This window comes from Podarcis vaucheri (assembly GCF_965113315.1).
Source record: "Podarcis vaucheri genome assembly, chromosome: 14".
Lineage (NCBI taxonomy): Eukaryota > Metazoa > Chordata > Lepidosauria > Squamata > Lacertidae > Podarcis > Podarcis vaucheri.
The window spans coordinates 6,594,292-6,617,261 of NC_138752.1; the positions used below are offsets into that span (position 1 = coordinate 6,594,292).

At 45.5% G+C, this 22,970-nt stretch overlaps 1 protein-coding gene across 1 annotated transcript in view; it reads right to left on the reverse strand.

The window, feature by feature from the left end:
- Positions 1-4,309: 4,309 nt before the first annotated feature.
- The window catches only part of MYZAP (myocardial zonula adherens protein), a 66,642-nt gene continuing 47,981 nt past the window's right edge, over positions 4,310-22,970 (reverse strand). Inside the window, exons 13-17 of the mRNA XM_082199990.1 lie at positions 22,393-22,561; positions 9,877-10,304; positions 7,687-8,358; positions 6,775-6,997; positions 4,310-4,926 (exon numbers count right to left, since the gene is read on the reverse strand). Coding sequence (XP_082056116.1) covers positions 4,786-4,926; positions 6,775-6,997; positions 7,687-8,358; positions 9,877-10,304; positions 22,393-22,561 — 1,633 coding nt within the window. The 3' untranslated portion in view covers positions 4,310-4,785. The remainder of the gene's footprint in view (positions 4,927-6,774; positions 6,998-7,686; positions 8,359-9,876; positions 10,305-22,392; positions 22,562-22,970) is intronic.

Genomic DNA, 22,970 nt, shown 5'->3' on the forward strand with positions numbered 1-22,970 from the left:
ACCTATATCCTTTTAGATGTCAGTGTCAGCTTAGATGGAGCTCAAGGAGAAGAGGCCAGGGAGCTGCCCCCAGGAAGGCCCTTTCACAAATCACAGGACCACGAACCACAATAGCGCTTAGTCACTGCAAGAAGAGTGTGCGGCTAGATAGCCCTTTGGTCTGATCCAACAGCATGTTATATATAAAAGGTAAAGGACCGCCTGGACAGTTAAGTCCAGTAAAAGGCGACTATGGGGTTGCGTCGCTCATCTCGCTTTTCAGGCCGAGGGTGCCGGCGTTTGTCCACAGCTTTTCGGGTCATATGGCCAACAGGACTAAATCACTTCTGTTGCAACAGGACACTCTGATGGAAGCCAGAATACACAGAAAAGCCGTTTACCTTCCCACCGCAATGGTACCTATTTATCTACTAGCACCAGTGTGTTTTCGAACTGATGGATTGGCAGGAGCTGGGACAGAGCAACGGGAGCTCACCACCATTGCACAGATTTGAACCACTGACCTTCCGATCAGCAAGCCCAAGAGGCTGTTTTTCAGACGATATGTTATATGTTTATCCCTCAACTTGCAAGATATTTTAAAAACTCTCCCCTGAAGGGGTAGTGTTTCTAGAGGCGCCAGCCAATGGGACCCCTCCACTGCCAGCTTACAGTCTGCTTCATCCCATCATAGCAGGACAAAAAAACGACAAAGACCTTTTCCTGTTCTTCAAAACAGAGAAGTAATGGCACCATCCCACTGCCTCCAGTGCTTCAGAAAGTGGTTTTCCTTCACCCTTTTGCCCTAATGAGACTGGGCAAGTCACTGTAGCTATTGCTTTGGGGGCAAACAAAAGTAAATAGGATCCTATTAAAAATGGGAAGCTTAGCACAAAAGAGTGGGGGGAACCACACCAAACTCTGATTCAATAAACATCAGAAGAGGTTCTATCCATGGATAATTAACTCTGATGTCTTTCTAAAAACGAGAATAATTGAAAACAGGGGTTTAAAGTTGATTCATGGAGGCTTCCCCAAGATATTTATTATTGCAAGCTCAGAAGATCTGTCTGGGTTCTGTCACTGGGGATGGCTAAACTTGGTGTCCAGATGTTTGTTTAAGTTTCTCCCACATAGTTCTGAAGTCCGTTAGCAGGGGGTTATCAGGGAGCAGGCCCTGCGAATCTTCCTTGACTAATATTCTCATTTCTTCCGCAACTTTGATGTTTTCTTTCATTAAAATTCCTGGCCCTTTGCCACACACACCAAAAAAAAACCAGCTTGGCTTGCAAAAAGAGAGGCCTGCAGACATGACATACGACCGAAGAAAGCTAATATTTATCATCAGCTGTCATTAAAGCCTCGCTATAATTGGTGTGGTGACAATCAGAACAGCTTAAAATGGACCCCCAAAAAATTAAGGGAAAAAGAACCGAAGGTGGTGCTTAACGACACATGTCAGAAAAAGGTGTCCACCAAATTAATTGGGAGTTAGCAAATTCCTGCACTTTATTTTTTAAGGGGAAAAGAAAAAGCAAGACAAGAGTATAACTATGAAGCTGAGAGGGGGTGAATTCAGGGCGCCATTGATGGTGGATGGAGAAATCTCACTCTCAAAAACTGAGGCACAACCCGTCGTGACAACCTCCTAGGCAAGTCCCACATGAAAGAGCCTGGCTGTGGCAGGGCAGGAGTGTAGGGGTGTTGCACATGTGTGCATGCATGAGAAATGGACAGAGGTTCTCAAGCATTTTCATTGGCTAAAACATTCTTGGGGAGGGAGTTATCTGCAATTCGTAGAAACCAGCCTTATAACACAGCCTATTTCTTACTTATAAACTTTGTTATTAATTGAAAACTGTAATTCACCGAATTTGATCACAAATGCATCCATGTCGAACGGTACTGTACAGGGGGAAAGAGCCCCCATTGCAGACAGCAAACATCGTAGTCAAGAAGAGCACAAGGAGGAAACGCTGCAAAGTTAATGGGACTCCAGGAGGGTTCAGTGGAGAGCATGGAGGGCAGCAGGTAGGAAGAAGAAACAGGGTGAGGGGGGAATATGTAGGGGGTGGTGCAGCAGAATTACAGGGCAAAAGAAAGAAGGGTAAGAGGACTTATACGTCTCCCACTGTTTTGAACAGAGGTACACTTTGGGTAGGGACACTGGTGGCGCTGTGGGTTAAACCACAGAGCCTAGGACTTGCTGATCAGAAGGTCGGCGGTTCGAATCCCCGCGACAGGGTGAGCTCCCGTTGCTCGGTCCCTGCTCCTACCAACCTAGCAGTTCGAAAGCACATCAAAGTGCAAGTACATAAATAGGTACCACTCCAGCGGGAAGGTCAATGGCGTTTCCATGCCCTGCTCTGGTTCGCCAGAAGGGGCTTAGTCATGCTGGCCACATGACCCGGAAGCTGTACACCGGCTCCCTCGACCTATAGAGCGAGATGAGCGCGCAACCCCAGAGTCGGTCACGACTGGACCTAATAGTCAGGGGTCCCTTTACCTTTACACTTTGGGTGGACTAAGACGTGCCTCTCCCAAGATCCCCTGCTCTCTCAGCAGCCCAATGGCAACACTTTCACTGACTTTAAGGAGCCCAGAGTGCGCTTTTGTTGATGCATTTAAGATTTTAAACTATGTTACACCCAGAGCAGATTCCGCCACCATTAGAAAGCCTGCTAGCATTTAATATAAAGTATATCTTCAAAGGAGCGTAGTGCTACAAAATTAATCTGGTGTTCACCATTTTAGGCAAAGGTGGTGGGAAAGAAAGAACCATGTTTTCCATGTGTAATCTTTCTCTCTCACACACACACACACACATCAAGAATCTTCTCTGGACTAGATGGTGGGAAGTAGGCAGCTTTGAAGGCAACCGCATTTAAGATGTGATGAGGGTCACTCCCACAAGGCAGTGTCTCAAATGAGGCCCCTGACTGCCATTAAGACCTGACTGCCATTAAGAGGCTTGGGTGATGCAGAACAAGTCTAAGCAGAGGGCCATATCCTAACAAGTCCTACTCAGAGTAGATCCATGGGAATTAATGAGCCTAAATTACTCATGTCCATGAACTTCAATGGTTCTATTTGGAGTAGGATTAGCACTGGATTCCACTACACTGGGGACCACATGACAAACTGAGTATGTAGCTTATGCGTAAAGGGGGACAGGGACTTTTTTTTTGAAGGGCAAATGGTGGGGTGTCACAAAACCATTGTGGCATCATTGATACACAGTAGGGGGCCTGTGGGTGAGGCCAGTGAGTACAGGACTTTTAAAAATTAAATGGTCAATCCCGACCAGAGACGAATGGTTGATGAAGATGATGGGACTATGCCAGGGGTCAGCAAACTTTTTCAGCAGGGGGCTTGTCCACTGTCCCTCAGACCTTGTGGGGGGCCGGACTATTTTTTTTTGGGGGGGGGACGAATTCCTATGCCGCACAAATAACCCAGAGATGCATTTTAAATAAAAGGACACATTCTACTCATGTAAAAACACACTGATTCCCGGACCATCCGCGAGCCAGATTTAGAAGGTGATTGGGCCGCATCCAGCCCCCGGGCCTTAGTTTGCCTACCCATGGACTATGCTGAAATGGACACACACACACACATAATTAAAATTAAAAATTGGGAGTGGCTTGGGAGGTCACAAAAAACCTTTTGACCATGGTCTCACAGCAGGAGACTCAAAGCAGTAAAAAGACCTTTTAAAATTAACTTTTTTTAAAAGACAAATGGGGGTGAGGAGGTGCAAAATAACCTCTTCAGGGGGGTAGATGCACCCCATGGGCAGGTTAGCCAACCCCACACTTTAGCCAACACAGAGGAGGTTGCCTTCACTAGTGCATCTAGCTCATGACCTGCTATGCTGGCAAGCTGAGGTTCCCCAGGGCTTCAAACAGGGAGACTCACACAACCCCATGGAGATGCTGTGATTGAACCAGGATCTTCTGCATGCCAATCATGTGTACTAACACTGTGCTATGAGCCTTTGCCACAGTCCCAAGGGCTCTATCTAACCACCCCAACAGTTGCTCCATTAAAGTTTAATCAGGAGGCAGCAAAAGGAAACCTGCAGAACTGAACTGGACATACTCTGAGAAGGTGAAGGACTATGACTGATCTGCCTCTTGAGTCACTTCCTGCCTCTGAATGCCTTCATTCCACCCCAGCACGTGCGCTTCAAACCTGCAGCACTCCTAGAGACTATTGATCTGCAAAGGGTTGGATCTTCTCTTCCCCACAGCAAATATCTACAGATCAGAGATGTACACTTCTTCCCTCTTTTAACCCTGACATCACAAGGAGACACACACTGAAACATGCTGCTCCTGAATTTTAATGCCACATAGAAAAATATAGAAACACAACACTTGTATTTTTAAATAGAAAATATTTGTAATCTTTTACACAAGTTAACAAATCCTACATTTGTTTGGAATCAGTCAAAGACTAGAAGGCAGAGACTTGGCTGCTCTTGCATCCGCTGCCTCCCCCTTTTACATGGGGGGCACAGCAGACTCAGTATGCCCCTGCACAAACCCAACTGAGGCAGGCCACCGTGGACTGCTGCTTCTATGACTTCCAAGCTTTCAAAATGCACCAACTTCTTTGGCAAGCAACAGAAAAGGGAACAGGGAATCTGGAAACCTCTGCAGCACTCTGGTTAATCCAGGGCCTCCGCAGGTGAGCACTCCTAACTTCCTTGGGCAAAGATGTAGCAGCCCACAAGAGCAAAAAGCACTGCGATCCTTCTGAGTCTTCGCCCAGGCATCCGCTGCAGATTCTGCCTTGGACTCAGTCTTCAGCCGAGCTGTAGCATTCCTCGTCCCTCACTTCTCTGTAGTTGCCCAGCGTCTCCCCCTCTGGCTCATAGCTGGCCATCTGAGGGCCTAGTCTGCCTGCAAGCTTCTGGGCTGCAAGTTTGGCTAGCATTTCCTATAAAAACAGAGAAGAGAAACCATTTACTGAAAGTGAGTAAATGCTAGGGTGGTCCCTAGGCCCAACAGAAACACACCAGAGAAAGCCATATACTATGAGCTGCCCACAGAATCCCCTGGTGTCGAGGCGCAGTGCCATGCTAGAAAGAAAGGCAGTGGAGAAGAGGGGTGGGGGGAAACAAGACGGCCATTCACAGTGCTAAAGCAACTTTGACACATTGTGCTGAACACTGGGAAGTATTTGGACACACACACACACACACACACACACAGAGTTGCAGAACAAGATAGCAAAGGGGACCCTAAGGACAAAAAGCCCAGTGCAAGCAGGTAGGTGGAGAGGGAGATCCAGCCCTCTCTTTTCTCTGGCATCCTTAACCACTGAGTTTCAACACCAGTGTATTAATTCATGAACTTGAAGAAAGAAAGAGACATCATAGAGCAAACTAGCTGTTAAATGCTGGAAGTAATTGTCCTTTACAGGCGAACTGCACTTCAGGCGAAGGTGTTCAGAGAAAAAAATCAACTCTGACTGATGCTTATCTAGCTGAGTCTACAAATCCGAGATGGTTGGACCAGATATGACATTATTTGTAATTTAATTACAGACAAACCGTCCCAAGTTGTTTATTAACATCACAATAAGCAAAAGAAAACAAAGCAGAGTCTGACAAGACAGTATTAATTTAGTGCCCGATACTCTTCTGTATTCATTCCATTCTCACCTGCATTTCAATTAAATTAAGGCTTGCAAGTAAATTAAGTGGATGTGCATATGAAAAAGATTCATAACTCAAATTCAGCATGTAGAATTTCAAAGCTATGCAAAACTGGCTTATTTGCAATCTGTGTATTTTTACTTGTAAGTCAACATGAGTTAGATTGCAATCACAGACAAATGGGGAATAAATATCAAAATAAATAAGCTAAGTTTGCTCTGAACATTTCTATTCAGAACATTCCTATCCAAGTGTTTTTAGAAAGCAGCATCTTTTGGGTGAAGTTGAATACTGGTACTGCTGAGTCAGGCCACTGATCAAAGTATTGCCTCCTCTGACTGGCAATAGTTTTCCAATATCTCAGGCAGAAACAAGAACAGCCCTGAAGCAGCTGCATGAGGCCAAAAGGCGCTCATCTACTGCAGGATCCTCTCCTGAGAGTGGCCTGCCAGGCTCCCATCATGGGAAGCCACAAGAACGGAGCACAACAGCACTCGGCAGCTGGTTTGCAGAGCATACTGCCTCTAACGGGGTCTAAAACACAGCCATCTGGACTAGTAGCAATGGATAGTCTTATCCCACATGAATTAGTCTCTCTTATAGCCACCAAAATTGATAGCCACCATTACCTCTTGTGGGAGTGAATTCCATAATCTGACTGTATTTTGCATGTAGAAGTACTTTATTTTGCTTGTCTTCAACCTTCCACCCTCCAGCTACACCAGATGACCCCCACTGAGTTCTAGTATTATGGGAGAGAGAGAAGTTTCCTACCCACCTTTCCCACATGATGCACGGCACGTCTCTCCCACTTCCTCCTACCTTTCCACTGAGCCTGCACATTCTGCAGGATAAGCACCACCAAGCAATGCATTCTCCCTGATGTTGGTTTGGGGCTGGGACTGGACCTTGCGCCTCCTTTCTTTCCTCTGTCCTCCACAGTCCAAGGCAGAGCAAAAGTACTGAAGCCTCTTTGCCACCACAAGCGGTTCTAACTCTAGGGTCAAGGAGTTCCCTCCTTGGAACAAAATCCTAGCAGACACTTCTCCCCCTCCACCACCCCAATCTGCAGGTTCCCATAATATGGAACAGGAGCTCGCGCAAAGCACCAGTGCTTTCATCTATACCTCATAAGCTTCCTTTTGTTGGATCTGGATTGCTATTGAATCTTCTAGGGATAGCAGCTGCGTAGGCTCGTGATGCAGAGGGGGTAACCGAGCGGCTGTGATGTCATCCAAGTGCTTCTTATCTCTGTGGCGTCTTTCCTCTGCAGAAAGGGGAAAGGGGGGACCTCTAGGTGAAGGGATATCTGGGGAGCCACAAGACGATCCACTTGACTCAGCCAGCAATCTAGAAGAAACCAAGAGCACAGCTCATGAAATGCCTCCCGGCCCTCTGGCACATAAAGTTGCTCCTTCCCTCCACTCTTATTCCGCTCTGAAATTTCAGGTTTGGACGAGTTTGAGGCTAACATCTGATGCTCAGGGAAGCTTCCTCAGTTGTGCTTGCACAGAAGAGTGGGGCCATGAAGCAATCAAGGAATTAAAATGACCCCCATCTTGCTCTGTCCCAAGGATTATGGTTTATAAGAGGACTGAAACACTTTGTATTCTCATATAGGCCTCCACGGCAGAGAAAATGGCAGCTTTGGTCAGGTGGCAGCTGCTGCCTGGTTTCCTTCAAGTTCACCTGGCATTGGGCCAAGAGAGAATTTAGGGGTCTCTGAGTGGAAGAGACCCCTGTGGCTCTGCACTGCTTGGGCTAAGCTCCCCCTGCATTCGGGAAAGGGCCATAGCTTGGTGGTTTTGCATTGCATTGCAGGGGTTGGACTAGGCGATCCTCGGGAGTAGCTTCCACCTCTACAATTCTATGATTCTAATGTATCACAGCAAATAATAACTATTTTATAATCCTACCTTTAAAAAATATTTATTCCCCAAAATATGTATCATAAACTTCCCAGTATACATAAAAGATACCCACACTTGTGGTTATAGCAAAAGCTCTCTCTGCGAGAGCACGTTTCCTACAGTACTCACACATTAGCTTTAAATTTGCTTCTTTTTGCCACAGGGTTCTTCGCTCTCAGTTCCAGCACTTGCATGTAATGTGGAGTTTTGGGTGGTGTGTTTGGAAAGTTCTGAAAAGCGTGGCCTTTACAGTCAAAACTCTGCCCATTTTCAGAGTTCTCCCCACTCTCTCCCCCTCCAACTGAAATTCTTTCGAAGGCATCCACCAGTGCTTCACTGCTGCTGCTTGCAGATTGTGCTGGATTTTCAGCTTTGTCTAGAGAATTTCGCTTGGGAGCCTCCTGAGCATCTTTTGGAAGCCTGGCTACTGATACCTCCAAAACATTTTTGCCTCCTTGAGGAAAACTGGTGTCCTCAGGGGCTTGTCCTACTAATGCACTTCTGTTTGCTTTGCTTCTTTTCTTGGTCCAGACACTTTGCTTGTTCTGCAGAGATGATTCAATCTCATTGTAGTGACGTTCAGAAATAAGAGGTGGGTCTTGGCATGTTGACTTGTTGCTGACAACCCCTTTTTGTTTGCTAGATTTGATTGCCTCTTGTTTTTCCTGGAACTCTAATCTAACAGCAGATAGAAGCTCAGTTGTTCTCTGCAGCTCTTCCTCTTGTGCAATGGCAATCTTCAATTTCTCAACGAAGTTGGATATCTTTTTACCTTTATCCGGAAGCCTGGATACAAATTTCCTACAATAGATGTGATGAAGATACACACTAAGGTAAACAGAATTCAAGGATGAGTTCTAATTCACATTTTGAATTCCTCTAAAGCCCATTAGCAAACAGTCTGCTACTATCCCTTCTATTTGTTTGAGGTTGTCAAATGCAACAGCATGGTTTTTTCCAGAAGATTTTCTGGGGGTAATTGTTTGCGTAATAAAATCTTTTTATGTCCTAGAGAACAATCTAATTAAGCATGTTTATTTTACTTGTATTTAATAAAGAAAACTAAAAATGTTGAAACTACCAAGATTGCCATATTGTACAGTATTTGAAGTTGGCATCATAGGAACATAGGAAGCTACCTTATAGTGAATGAGACGATTCACCTATTTAGCTTGGTACTGTACTCACAGCAAGATTTCATGCTGGATTCTCACCTTCCTGCCAGGGACTGTTCTGTATGCAAAACAGATGCTTTTACCACTGAGCCACAGCCCAACCATTGATGCTGCTAATGAGATAAGGAAATGACGCCCACCCCCCAGCCTTGGCACATAAAACAGGGTAGAGGGGCACATGGGACCCTATGTGACATTTGGCCACCCTTACTTGGAGCTTTCATTTCTGGAGGGGGGGATCTTCTAACATTTCACAGGTGACAATAGGCATATCAGTGTGCCTGCGGTGTTTCTATGTTCATATCACATTCAACAACATTTAATTTTTAGATAAAACAGTTTTAGTTGAATTAAAAAACAGCAGCTCGCTGACAGTGTGCCTTTATGTGTGCAACTTATATGTGACAACCATTTCCATAGAAGCCTCTAGTGTTTCTTTTGTTATTGATGCTGCATAATTTCATTTAGTTTGTCATATCTGAGAAGGACCTAAAGCACCTGCTTCATATGCAAACATTTCAGTCCTCAGCATCTCCAACAAGGGCTGGCCCAGAATCCCACCTGAAATTCTGGAGAGCTGCTGCTCATCAGTGAAAAACACAGTGAGCCAGGCAGACCAATGGTTTTATGACTTAGCCTTTCTCCCACGTGCGTGTGTATGTGTTATTTATTGACTGTGAGGTGCTTTGAGGGGCACCAAGTAGCAGGAAACCAGCACGTAAATAACAGCTATTGATCTTCGTAGAAAAGCAGGCAAATGATACATTTCTGAAATACAATAACAGAAATGCTTTAAGAGTCCTCGTTCACGTTGGTACCAGAACAAAGGGCTGTGTAAGTTGTTTTAACTGTTCTTATAACTTATAATTGCGTTTCGATGCTGTAATCCGCCCTGGGGCTTTAGGGTGAAGGGCGGTATAATAATAATAATAATAATAATAATAATAATAATAATAATAATAATAATAATATCGTTAATACTACTACTGCCACTAATATTGTCCCGGGGTTGAAGGGGCGCCCCCGGAAGGCAAAAGCGGAGGGAGCGCCGCTCTCCAGGGGAAGGGGAGCTGCTCGCCCAGCCCCGCCCGAGCCGCGGAGGGGGGAGTCGGCCCGGCCCTCCTTCCCGTCCCCGGCCTCTCACCGGTCCCCCAGCAGCTTCTCCTGCCGACTCAGCATCTCCCGCAGCTCCGGCAGGCTCCGGCCTCGCAGCTGCTCCGGCGCCGCCGCCATGCCTCGCCCGGGGAGGGGAGGCCCGCATGGTCCCGGAGGCAGGAGGAGAGCGGGCGGGGACAGACACAGCAGCGGCACCTCCGCCGCTTCCGGCCCCCGGTGGGCGCCGCCATGTTTCCGGAAGCGCCCTACGGCTCCCCAGCCGGGCCAAAACACTTCGGTGGCGCCGTTACGCCTTCGCTCGCTTCCTAGGGAGCCGTTTCGGCAAGGAGCCAGAGAGGTGCTGCTGCAAACGCGTTCCGACGTTTTTAGGGTGCTTGGCTCCTCCTTCTTCTCCCTTATATATAAGTCGGTTCTATTTATAAAATTAATTGCAAAACGCTTTGAGCGCATGTGGAGCTAATCATTAAAACCAATTGTTAACTATACTAATTAATGCCCAATGATGGCCAATGAATCAACAGTGTGGTGCAGCAGCAGAAAGGGCTAATGCTACTCTACTCTGCATCAACAGAAGTATAGAGTCTCCGTCAAGGGAAAGAATAGTACCACTCCATTCTGCAGAATACACCTGGAGTCCTGTGTCCAGTTCTAGGCACCACAATTTAAGAAGGGTGTTGGCAAACTTACGCAGAGGAGGGCGACCAAGATGATCAAAGATCTGCAAACCAAGCCTTCTGAGGAACTGTTGAGAGGAGATATGATTGGCCACCTTCAAATATCTTAAGGGCTGTCCCATGGAGGATGGAGAAAGCTTGTTTTCTCCTGCTCTGGAGGGTAGGACTCAAACCAACTGATTCAAGTTACAAGAAAGGTGATTCTGGCTAAACATCAGGAAGAACTTTCTGAAAATAAGAGCTGTTTGACAGTGAAGCAGATTCCAACAAGAGGTGTTGGACTCTCCTTTGGAAGTTTTTAAGCAGAGGTTGGACGGCCATCTTTTACGGATGATTTACCTGTAAATCCTGCATTGCGGGGGTGGACTGGTTGACCCTTGGTGTCCCCTCCAACTCTAAAATTCTCCAAGTGGGAGCTAGAGTTTTAAGTTTTATAAGCGCATCAGAGCACATGGAGAACTATTTCCTTTGAGGTGAACTAGCATCTCCTTACTGCTGCTTTTTTAGAAAAGATACTGTTCATTAGACAGGGACGCGGGTAGCGCTGTGGGTAAAACCTCAGCACCTAGGACTTGTCGATCGCATGGTCAGTGGTTCGAATCCCCGCGGCAGGGTGAGCTCCCGCCGTTCGGTCCCAGCTCCTGCCCACCTAGCAGTTCGAAAGCACTCCTAAGTGCAAGTAGATAAATACCGTAGGTACCGCTTTCTAGCGGGAAGGTAAACGGCGTTTCCGTGTGCTGCGCTGGTGCCGGCTCGCCAGAGCAACTTCGTCACGCTAGCCACGTGACCCGGAAGTGTCTCCAGACAGCGCTGGCCCCCGGCCTCTTAAGTGAGATGGGCGCACAACCCTAGAGTCGGACACGACTGGCCTGTACGGGCAGGGGTATCTTTACCTTTACCTTTTTACTGTTCCTTAGAGCGAAGGCACAATGGTTCGCCCCCTTGGGAAGACTTAAAGGTAAAGGGACCCCTGACCATTAGGTCCGGTCGTGACCAACTCTGGGGTTGCGGGGCTCATCTCGCTTTATTTGCCAAGGGAGCCGGCGTACAGCTTCTGGGTCATGTGGCCAGAATGACTAAGCCGCTTCTGGTGAACCAGAGCAGCACACAGAAATGCCATTTACCTTCCTGCCGGAGTAGTACCTATTTATCTACTTGCACTTTGATGCGCTTTCGAACTGCTAGGTTGGCAGGAGCAGGGACTGAGTAACGGGAGCTCACCCCATCGCAGGGATTCGAACCGCCAACCTTCTGATCGGCAAGTCCTAGACTTAGGAAGCTGCTTTATACCAAGTCAGATTGTTGTCAACACTGACTGGCAGCAGCTCTCCAGTGATTCAGGCAGGGTTCCCTCCTAACCATACCTGGAGATGCTGAGGTTTGAACCTGGGACCATCTGCCTGCTGCAAAGTGGAGGCATTGCCACTGAGCTACAAGCCCTTCTATTTAGAAGGGGACATGGATGGCTTTAGATGAAGAAGTCTCAGCTCTCACAGAAATGCTGAACCCAGCCAGACTTACACCTCCCGTTTCTTCAAACACTCCCAGAGAGAGCTCACCACTTAGTGGATCTGCTTCCATCCTAAAGTCCAAGCTCCCGCTGAAATAGCCTTCCTTCCTTCCTTCCCTCTGGGATGAGGCCCATGCCACAGCCCATCCTGTTTATCAGATATTTGGCTGAACAGTAACTGCATCATCATATTTCCGTTTTCCAACTGATTGTACCGGTCTGGGCTTTCTTTTCTTTTTTCCTAAGAAGAAAAAGCCACCAAACTAGGAGGGTTTTCCTAATATTTCTTCTAAGTGAATGGGTTTCAAAAAGTTCAGATCAGCAAAAACAAAGCAGGCCACAGCCAAAAGTGTAAAATGTGCTCTGCAAAGGATATTTCTTCTTGAGAAGAAATTACAAGCACCTGATCAAAAGTGAATCCTTCTGAGTTCAGTGGACCTTACTTCTGACCTGAGCAAGCAAGCAAAATGTGAAATAGGGCATTACCACTTTGCGGTACTGTACAGTACTTGGCAAAAGTATTCTATGTGCACAGCTCCTGCGCGACAGACACATGATTTGTGGAACAGATACAGATATAGTATTTATTTATCCCACTTTTTTGAAATGTGGTAGTGTCTGAGGTTCCCACCACCCATAAATGCATGACAGTATCAAAATAGGCTCCCTAAAGTGAAAGTGGTAAGATCACTTGCCAACTACTTGATAGAACTGACGGAGCCCAATCTGAGAAGAGCGTTTACTATGGCCCGTTTCCATTCTATACCCACGGCCTTCCTCCAGGGGATTTACTCTAAGACCCCTATTACTCAGCGTCTATGTCCATGCACAATGAATGAAGTAGAGGACTTCACACATTTCTTTTTCTACTGCCCTATTTACGAGCCAATAAGATCTAAGCTCCTCCTCTTGATCCCGTCCACCATTACGTCTAAGGAAGACTGCTTGAAATCGGTTCTCGTGGACGCAAATCCCCAAATTTCACGTGGGGTGGCAATCTTCATAGTGCAGGCTCTGAAACTCAGGGCTACTCTGACAGGGTAGTGTGTCCTAGGCCTGGACCTGTTTTAATTCTTTTTATTACTTTTTATATACATCCGCATATTAGATTTCTGGCGCTGGCAACTAAATCTTTGCATTATTGTCTTAGGGTAATTTAAATGTCATTACGCCAGCAATATCGCCTTGTATTTTGCTTGGTTTTTGTCTCTAGCATTTTTGTATTGTCTTATTTTTCTATGGCTGTATGCTAATGCAATAAAGGTTTGATGATGAGTATCAAAATAAATTCTGCAAGACCAAGCCTAACAATATGAAGAATAGTAGGGGAACCCATCAAAACAAGAGAGCCAAAAGCTCCTTAAGAATTAACCCTAGTCAAACCAAAGTATTGCCTGAACAAAACGTTTTTCCCACTGTTATCCTTGCCAGGGCTAGATCAGGAGGAAGGGGGCCATCTAGTCCAGCAGCCTTGTTCTCACTGCGGCCACCCAGATGCCTTTGGGAAACAAACAAGTGGGACCCCAGCCCAAGAGCCCTCTCCCCTCCTGCAGCTGGGACTCAGAAGCATTACAGTCTCTGACTATGGAGGCAGAGCATAGCCACTGTGGCTAGTAGTCCTTGAAGGAAGGCCCACTATCTCCCCACCAGCCTCACTTTGGAACAGGGGTGCAAAACCAGTTTCAGCCCAAGAGCCACATTCCCTTTTGGACAACAGAGGTGGGGGCATTCTGGTGATGGGCAGAGCCAGATGCAAAAAAATGAATGGGGGGGTGACACTTTGTACCATAGGTATAGACTCCCCTCCCCATCTTCCATCTAGCCAAGCAAAAGCACACAATACAATAGGATAAAAACACTCAAGGGTGGGGGCATGCGGAAGGACTGGTGAGAGGCATGGCCTGGGAATGGGCCTGAGGTCCCCCCCCCCTTGCCTTTAGAAGTTGGTGGATAACATGTGAGTAAAGTGGCCTCATCAGGTGATCTCGGTAGACAAGGCAGTTTCATAGATGAGGTCTTTTTGGTGTCCTATAGGCTTGGCCTTGAGAGACACCAGCTCCATATCAAAGGGAGAAATGTTTTTTCTCTGTTGACTTACACCTAGCCAACAGTCCAAATTTGGATCATGAACTCTTTTGGGCAGGAACCTCTTTTGCTAACATTGCTCTGTAAAGTGCCATTTAAACCCTATACACAAATCTCAAAACTGAAATGCACTTAGAATCTAGTGGTTCGACTTTGGGGGAAGGTAGTTGAGTCTGCCTGGGGAAAACCCAGACTCTAGTCCTCTACTGCAGTTTCCCAAACTTGGGTCTTTAACTGTTGTTGGACTACAACTCCCATCATCCCTAGCTAGCAGGACCAGTGGTTAGAGATGGGAATTGTAGTCCAAAAACAGCTGGAGACCCAGGTTTGGGGAACCCTGCTCTATTGTATCAGGTGGTCTTTGTTTTGTATTGCTCTAAAGGTACTCAGAAGTTGAACTTATTTTAATTTAGCTAAGGACAAGATGTTGATGTGAGGGAAAAGATACAGAATTCTTAGAGAAAATAAAGCATACAGTGTATTTGTGTGACCATAACTTTAATTCAAAATCACGCGACAGACAGCATCAGCCATGTGAGGCAACCTCATTAGCACCTCCGTAGTGCCAGAGAAATTCTCTGCCCACACACTTCCAAGTTACAATTGAAGTAATTGCAGCAGTCATCATTCAGCTGCAAGAATGTGAACTACATTCCCCTCCTCGTTTCAAAGTCCACACTCATATCTGACTTGGCAAGTGTTTTCCAGTATATTTCGGGAGGTGCCCTACTTACAATATCAGTATTTAAATAGAAATAAAACTTCAGCAAAGTGAAGTCACAGAGCCAAGGTCATCTTCAGGGGTGACTTGCATATATAGCGTTGGGGTTCCCCCTGTCAAAATAGGAAGTTTCATTTCTGCCTTTGCTAAGGGGTAGCTTTTGTCCCGTTATATCCTGCTTGGTTTGCACAGTTGGAAGAGTGTTGTAGAAAATTTCCATATCCATTCATATTTCAACTCTTAACAAGTTTGTTCATCATTTTTAGGCAAGCTCACATTTATTCCTCTTCCATTGAATATGTAATGTGCAAGCTAATTTGCCAAATGTGCTATCTATCCAAGGAGATAGTACCATTTTCAATTGAATTGTTTTCATTTCATTTACAGTGGTACCTCGGGTTACACACGCTTCAGGTTACACACTCCGCTAACCCAGAAATAGTGCTTCAGCTTAAGAACTTTGCTTCAGGATAAGAACAGAAATTGGGCTCTGGCGGTGCGGCGGCAGCAGGAGGCCCATTAGCTAAAGTGGTGCTTCAGGTTAAGAACAGTTTCAGGTTAAGAACAGACCTCCAGAACGAATTAAGTACTTAACCCGAGGTACCACTGTATTTATTTCAGCCATTTATACAGTGCTTCACCCCTTAGGGTTCCATCCATTGCTAGTCCTAATCACAGTAGACCCTGAAATCTCTGAAATCTTCCTGGTAGAGCTGAACCTATGGCTCACAACACCTATGGCTTTCCCTGGACTGGGATAGCCCAGCCTTGGTCCATGCACTAGTGACCTCCCTCTTGGACAACTGCAGGACACTCTACATGAGACTGCCCTTCAATGTGTGTGTGTGTTTAGTCGTTTAGTCGTGTCCGACTCTTCGTGACCCCATGGACCAGAGCACGCCAGGCACTTCTGTCCTCCACTGCCTCCCGCAGTTTGATCAAACTCATGCTAGTAGCTTCAAGAACACCATCCAACCATCTCATTCTCTGTCGTCCCCTTCTCCTTGTGCCCTCCATCTTTCCCAACATCAGGGTCTTTTCCAGGGAGTCTTCTCTTCTCATGAGGTGGCCAAAGTATTGGAGCCTCAGCTTCACGATCTGTCCTTCCAGTGAGCGCTCAGGGCTGATTTCCTTCAGAATGGAGAGGTTTGATCTTCTTGCAGTCCATGGGACTCTCAAGAGTCTCCTCCAGCACCATAATTCAAAAGCATCAATTCTTCGGCGATCAGCCTTCTTTATGGTCCAGCTCTCACTTCCATACATCACTACTGGGAAGACCATGGCTTTTACTATACGGACCTTTGTTGGCAAGGTGATATCTCTGCTTTTTAAGATGTTGTCTAGGTTTGCCATCGCCTTTCTCCCAAGGAGCAGGCGTCTTTTAATTTCGTGACTGCTGTCACCATCTGCACTGATCATGGAGCCCAAGAAAGTAAAATCTCTCACTGCCTCCATTTCTTCCCCATCTATTTGCCAGGAGGTGATGGGCCCAGTGGCCATGATCTTCGTTTTTTTGATGTTGAGCTTCAGACCATATTTTGCGCTCTCCTCTTTCACCCTCATTAACAGGTTCTTTAATTCCTCTTCACTTTCTGCCATCAAGGTTGTGTCATCTGCATATCTGAGGTTGTTGATATTTCTTCCGGCAATCTTAATTCCGGCTTGGGATTCATCCAGCCCAGCCTTTCGCATGATGAATTCTGCATATAAGTTAAATAAGCAGGGAGACAATATACAGCCTTGCCGTACTCCTTTCCCAATTTGGAACCAATCAGTTGTTCCATATCCAGTTCTAACTGTAGCTTCTTGTCCCACATAGAGATTTCGCAGGAGACAGATGAGGTGATCAGGCACTCCCATTTCTTTAAGAACTTGCCATAGTTTGCTGTGGTCAACACAGTCAAAGGCTTTTGCATAGTCAATGAAGCAGAAGTAGATGTCTTTCTGGAACTCTCTAGCTTTCTCCATAATCCAGCGCATGTTTGCAATTTGGTCTCTGGTTCCTCTGCCTCTTCTAAATCCAGCTTGCACTTCTGGGAGTTCTCGGTCCACATACTGCTTGAGCCTTCCTTGTAGAATTTTAAGCATAACCTTGCTAGCATGTGAAATGAGTGAAATTGTGCGGTAGTTGGAGCATTCTTTGGCACTGCCTTTCTTTGGGATTGGGATGTAGACTGATCTTCTCCAATCCTCTGGCCACTGCTGAGTTTTCCAAACTTGCTGGCATATTGAGTGTAGCACCTTAACAGCATCATCTTTTAAAATTTTAAACAGTTCAGCTGGAATACCATCACTTCCACTGGCCTTGTTATTTGCAGTGCTTTCTAAGGCCCATTTGACTTCACTCTCCAGGATGTCTGGCTCAAGGTCAGCAACCACACTACCTGGGGTGTACGAGACATCCATATCTTTCTGGTATAATTCCTCTGTGTATTCTTGCCACCTCTTCTTGATGTCTTCTGCTTCAGTTAGATCTTTACCACTTTTGTCCTTTATTATGGTAATCTTTGTACGAAATGTTCCTTTCATATTTCCGATTTTCTTGAACAGATCTCTGGTTCTTCCCATTCTGTTGCTTTCCTCTATTTCTTTGCATTGCTCGTTTAAGAAGGCCTTCTTGTCTCTCCTTGCTATTCTTTGGAAATCTGCATTCAATTTCCTGTATCTTTCACTATCTCCCTCGCATTTTGCTTGCCTTCTCTCCCCCGCTATTTGTAAGGCCTCGTTGGACAGCCACTTTGCTTTCTTGCATTTCTTTTTCATTGGGATGGTTTTAGTTGCTGCCTCCTGTATAATGTTGCGAGCCTCCACCCATAGTTCTTCAGGCACTCTGTCCAGCAAATCTAAATCCTTAAACCTGTTCCTCACTTCCACTGTGTATTCATAAGGGATTTGGTTTAGATTGTATCTTACCTGTCCAGTGGTTTTTCCTACTTTCTTCAGTTTAAGCTTGAATTTTGCTATAAGGAGCTGATGATCTGAGCCACAGTCAGCTCCAGGTCTTGTTTTTGCTGACTGTATAGAGCTTCTCCATCTTTGGCTGCAGAGAATATAATCAATCTGATTTCGATGTTGCCCATCTGGGGATGTCCATGTGTAGAGTCGTCTCTTGTGTTGTTGGAAAAGCGTGTTTGTGATGACCAGCTTGTTCTCTTGACAGAACTCTATTAGCCTTTGCCCTGCTTCGTTTTGATCTCCAAGGCCAAACTTGCCAGTTGTTCCTTTTATCTCTTGATTCCCTACTTTAGCATTCCAATCCCCTATAATGAGCAGAACATCCTTCTTTGGTGTCACTTCTATAAGGTCTTGTAAGTCTTCATAGAATTGGTCAATTTCAGTTTCTTCAGCACCAGTAGTTGGTGCATAAACTTGGATTACTGTGATGTTAAAAGGTCTGCCTTGGATTCGTATCGAGATCATTCTATCATTTTTGAGACTGCATCCCAGTACAGCTTTCGCCACTCTTTTGTTGACTATGAGGGCCACTCCATTTCTCTTACGGGTTTCTTGCCCACAGTAGTAGATATGATAGTCATCCGAACTGAATTCGCCCATTCCCGTCCATTTTAGCTCACTGATGCCCAGGATGTCAATATTTATTCTTGCCATCTCATTTTTGACCACATCCAACTTACCCAGGTTCATGGTTCTTACATTCCAGGTTCCTATGCAATATTTTTCTTTACAGCATTGGACTTTCCTTTCGCTTCCATGCATATCCACAACTGAGCGTCCTTTCGGCTTTGGCCCAGCCGCTTCATCAGCTCTGGATCTACTTGTACTTGTCCTCCGCTCTTCCCCAGTAGCATGTTGGACACCTTCCGACCTGAGGGGCTCATCTTCCAGTGTCATAACTTTTATATGCCTGTTGTCTTTGTCCATGGAGTTTTCTTGGCAGGGATACTGGAGTGGCTTGCCGGTTCCTACTCCAGGTGGATCACGTTTGGTCAAAACTCTCCACTATGACCTGTTCATCTTGGGTGCCCTGCTCGGCGTAGTTCATAGCTTCTCTGAGTTCTTCAAGCCCCTTCGCCACGGCAAGGCAGTGATCCATGAAGGGGTGCCCTTCAATACTGTCCGGAAACCAGCTAGAGTAGAATGCAGTAGTTGGTGAGTGGGGCAGTCTGGTGGGATTATGTGTTTTTAGCACATAAAAACAGCCTCCTGAAATATGATTTTAACCAGGGACCTGAAACTCATCAGGGGTGGTGCCTGTCTGACTTCTAGAAGCAGGGAATTCCAAAGTTGGGCCCAGAACACTGAAGGCACAACTTCTCATTGACATAAGTCAAGCTTCTGCTCCATGGGGACCCTGTTCTCCCAGATGATCTCAGTGATCAACTTGGGATGTCTAGGGCAAGGCGGTTCTTAAGGTGTCCTGGGCTTGTACACTATTATTTATTTTTAATTTATTTATTAAATGTGTATACCACCCTTCATTCAAGGATCACAGGGCAGTTTTATATTGTAAAATGTGCAACATAGTAACAAAGAAAAATAATATCCACCCTGGCTCCTGTATAAAAGGTCATATGTTGTTTAATTAGCCAAAGGCCTAGGACAGGGGTCTGCAACCTTTAAGACAAAAAGAGCCACTTGGACCCTTTTCCGAAGGGAAAAAAAACTGGGAGCCGCAAAACTCGTCATTATAAAAATAACTTTTTTGTCACTTTTTATTATTATTTCTTCGTTTGACCCCTCAGAATTACTCCTCCTCATAGAAATAAACGTTAAATTAACAAGTTACCCTTTTTTGTGTGTGTGTTCTTCACTCCCCTTCGAAACAGTGACCAGCGTACATGCCCCCTTTCAATGCAGTGACCAGCGTACATGCCCCTTACAATGTAGCGGGCGGGCGGGAAGGTGACGTCGGGACGGTGCGTGACTAACGCATGCACCGCCCCCATGCGACGTCACAGCCAGTACAGCGCCTGCCACAGTGGGGAGTGTCGGGGCGCACAATGCGCCTCCTCCCCTTGCTAGTATCCGCCCAGGAGCCACAGCAAAGGTGTAAAAGAGCCACATGCGGCTCCGGAGCCGCGGGTTGCAGACCCCTGGCCTAGGAGAAGAGGATTTTTTTGCTTGGTGCCTAAAGGAGTCAATGTCCCCGCAGATGCAAGCAATTTTATTGTTAAAATTGCTTTGCAAACAAATCACAGCAACCTACCACCTTCTGTCACCTTCTTCTGGAGAGACTGTGAAATGTCCTGCACCACCTGGAAAAGCTCTGCTGGATGGTACAAAGAGGATGCAATGGAGATAGTAAAGTGTTCCTTCTTTGCTGCCTTCATTGCGACTAGGTAGGCTCAATGACAAGCCCTTGCCAGTGTTTGATTTCCTCCATTATGTTCAAAGAACCCTAGTGCAAGAACCCAGAATCTGGAGCAGTAGATCTAGTTCCATGGCCTGCAGAATTAGTGCATGAATTTGCTTTCCTCCCCCCCCCCTCCTGTTTCTTTTTTCTTTTGTGTCATGTCTTTTTAGATTGTGAGCTGCTCTGGGAGCTTGTTTGGGCAGAAGAGTGGGTGGAAATGCTTTAAACAAACATACTGGCACTTACTTCTGAGTAAACATGAGAGTGCTGTTTGCCGGATGTTGGACCAGAAGACCCTTTAGTCTGATTCCAGCAGCAAGACTCTGTTTCTGTTTGTAGGACTGCCCCACACATGACTCAAGATTTTTTGTCCAAAGTATATGAAGAAAAGGCAAAGCACTAAAAGAGACTGGGCCCTCAAGCCCCATATTTCTTGCCATTTTGAACCCAATCTACTTTGCTGCTATATATACCTACAGTACATATTGTCACATGGTCATTGGTTCCCCAAGTGATGAAGATTTCCAGGTGTGCAGGTGTTTCCCAAGTGCTTGCATTTTTTCGGAGGAGGGAACACTAGAGACTTGCGGCATTTTGTATTATCAGATTTATTTACAAATGGCAATAAATCAAATCTCCAGAAAGAGGCACACCCAGCTGCTTTCAACATTTCAGCTCCCTCAGCGCTGCGCTCTCTCCTTCTGTTATAGTTTGCTTCACTCAGAGACTTCAGCCTCCTCCCCATGACCGCAACAGGAACGCCACTCTTCTTCCTCAATCTCTGATGTCTCTCTCTCCATTCAGAACCTTCCAGAACAATCTCAAACTACTTCCTAGGCATTCACTCACACTGGAAACCATTAACATTACTTCATCAAATCCCAGACTCTGACCACGAATTGCCTTGGGAAGCCAAGGGCAAAGGCATGATAGTCCCACCCACAGTAACAATTTCATAACAATATAAATGGAATATATAACATCACAGGGAATATATACTTCATAGTTAGGTTTTCCCTCCATTTGTAAATGTAGAATATGTTGCCTTTGGTACAATTTGCAAAAAGTATTTATTCAAGCAGGCACACTAGAGCCAAGTGGGAAGGAACTGAGGTGGCTGGATGGTATCCTAAGCAATTAGTTCTCTTGTTGCAGTTATCCAAGTGACTCGTATGGCCTCAGACTTCCTATACAGTGTTCTTTTTTATTTACTAATTAAGTAGTGCACATACATGAAAATAACAAGAGCTCTGTTGAAAGAGTATAGTCAAATGTGAAACACAGTGACAATGGGCCAGAGTCTTTAAAAGCATGGTGCCAATCATTTTAAATCAACATTTCCCCTGTTAACTCTTACACATTGTGTATTCCTTGAGGAATAGCTAGCCCCTCCAGCACTGATGTTAAATGACATTAAAATACAACATAGCATATTATAAAAATGCATGTACAGTGAGTTAGTCAAATGTGGCTTAAACTTCAATACAAAGGATTTTTAACCATATTTCAGTGGAACAGCATTCAGGGATTTTCAATATACAAAATAATAGGCTTTGTTAAACAGGGTTATAAATAGACACGTAAGTATTTCCAGGTATTAATATACATGAAGAACCAATGCTATATTTCCTGGAGACAGATGAGAGGTGGGTATGAAAGACTGAAAAAGTCCCTTTGAAAAGAAACTGTGGATCTCAGAAATAAACTTGGTAGTTAACAGATTAGAAAGCTATGTGCCTTGTTGCAGAAACCCAACAAATTTCATTCCTTTCCACAAAGCTCACAAGAGCACCCCTGGCACGCTTCCTTGGTGGTGGTCCCTGCCTCCCTCTTCAGGAGCGCCGTGGTCCCATTCAGGGTTTTCAGAATCAGCATCTTAAAGAGCTAAAAAAGCAGAGACCCAAGCAAACTGCCAATATATCTTTGGCTGTAACTACCACTTTTCCAAAAAGGAAAAGAGTAACATTGAAATTAATGCTCTTTTCAAGTAAAGAAAATGGCACTTCTGTGAAGTAGAATTAGATGAAAGTTCAAACGAGAAATGAGTTTCCATGTGCAGTTAGGATTGCTGTCCAGCAGCCTCTCCTTCAGGTGTGCTCAAAACGTGGCAGGTGACTTTGCATACTCCTTCCTCTAAAAAAGGAACAGGGGCAGAGGTTTTGCTCACCTTTGGTTCCCTTGCAAATAAATACAGGGCAGCTTCATGAACAAAGTGTCTGAAAGGCTTCTCTGCCTCATCAGTCCTTCAAGCTGCAGAGTTTCAAGACGCTGGAACATGTGTGAGGAGTTCCTGGGCCTGGAATGATGGCAGTTGTGCTGCGCTTTGACGAATACTCCAAGACTCTCTTGAATGGAGTGTATGTCCTGGCAGGCTTTGATGTCTCGGAAGATGTGCCGCTGTTCTCAGTGCTAGGAATGAAAACCAACAGCACAAAATGTTAGACACTTGAGAAATCAACCAATACTGTTTGGCTGATCAAAACCAGTGAAAAGGAATCCATAACAAATATAACTCTTTCCTTGAGCCAGTAGAGTGAGGAAAGTCCTTCATGGAGCACAGCTGGTAACCAGAAACAAATCTTCTACATGTTTTAGAAAATTGTTTGATGGTTCGTTATAGAGTCTGTTCAATATTTGGAGACCTTAAAATATCAAAACCAAATTTTGCATGATGCTTCCTGAGACCAAGGAGCAAGTCTTGATCTATCTTTGGATACATCTGGATGCCATTTTGAATCAAAATGTTGGACTGAACCTTTCAAAACTGCACTGGTTTTTGGTTTCTTGGAATTCCCAAGCAACACTGGGTATGAGGCTG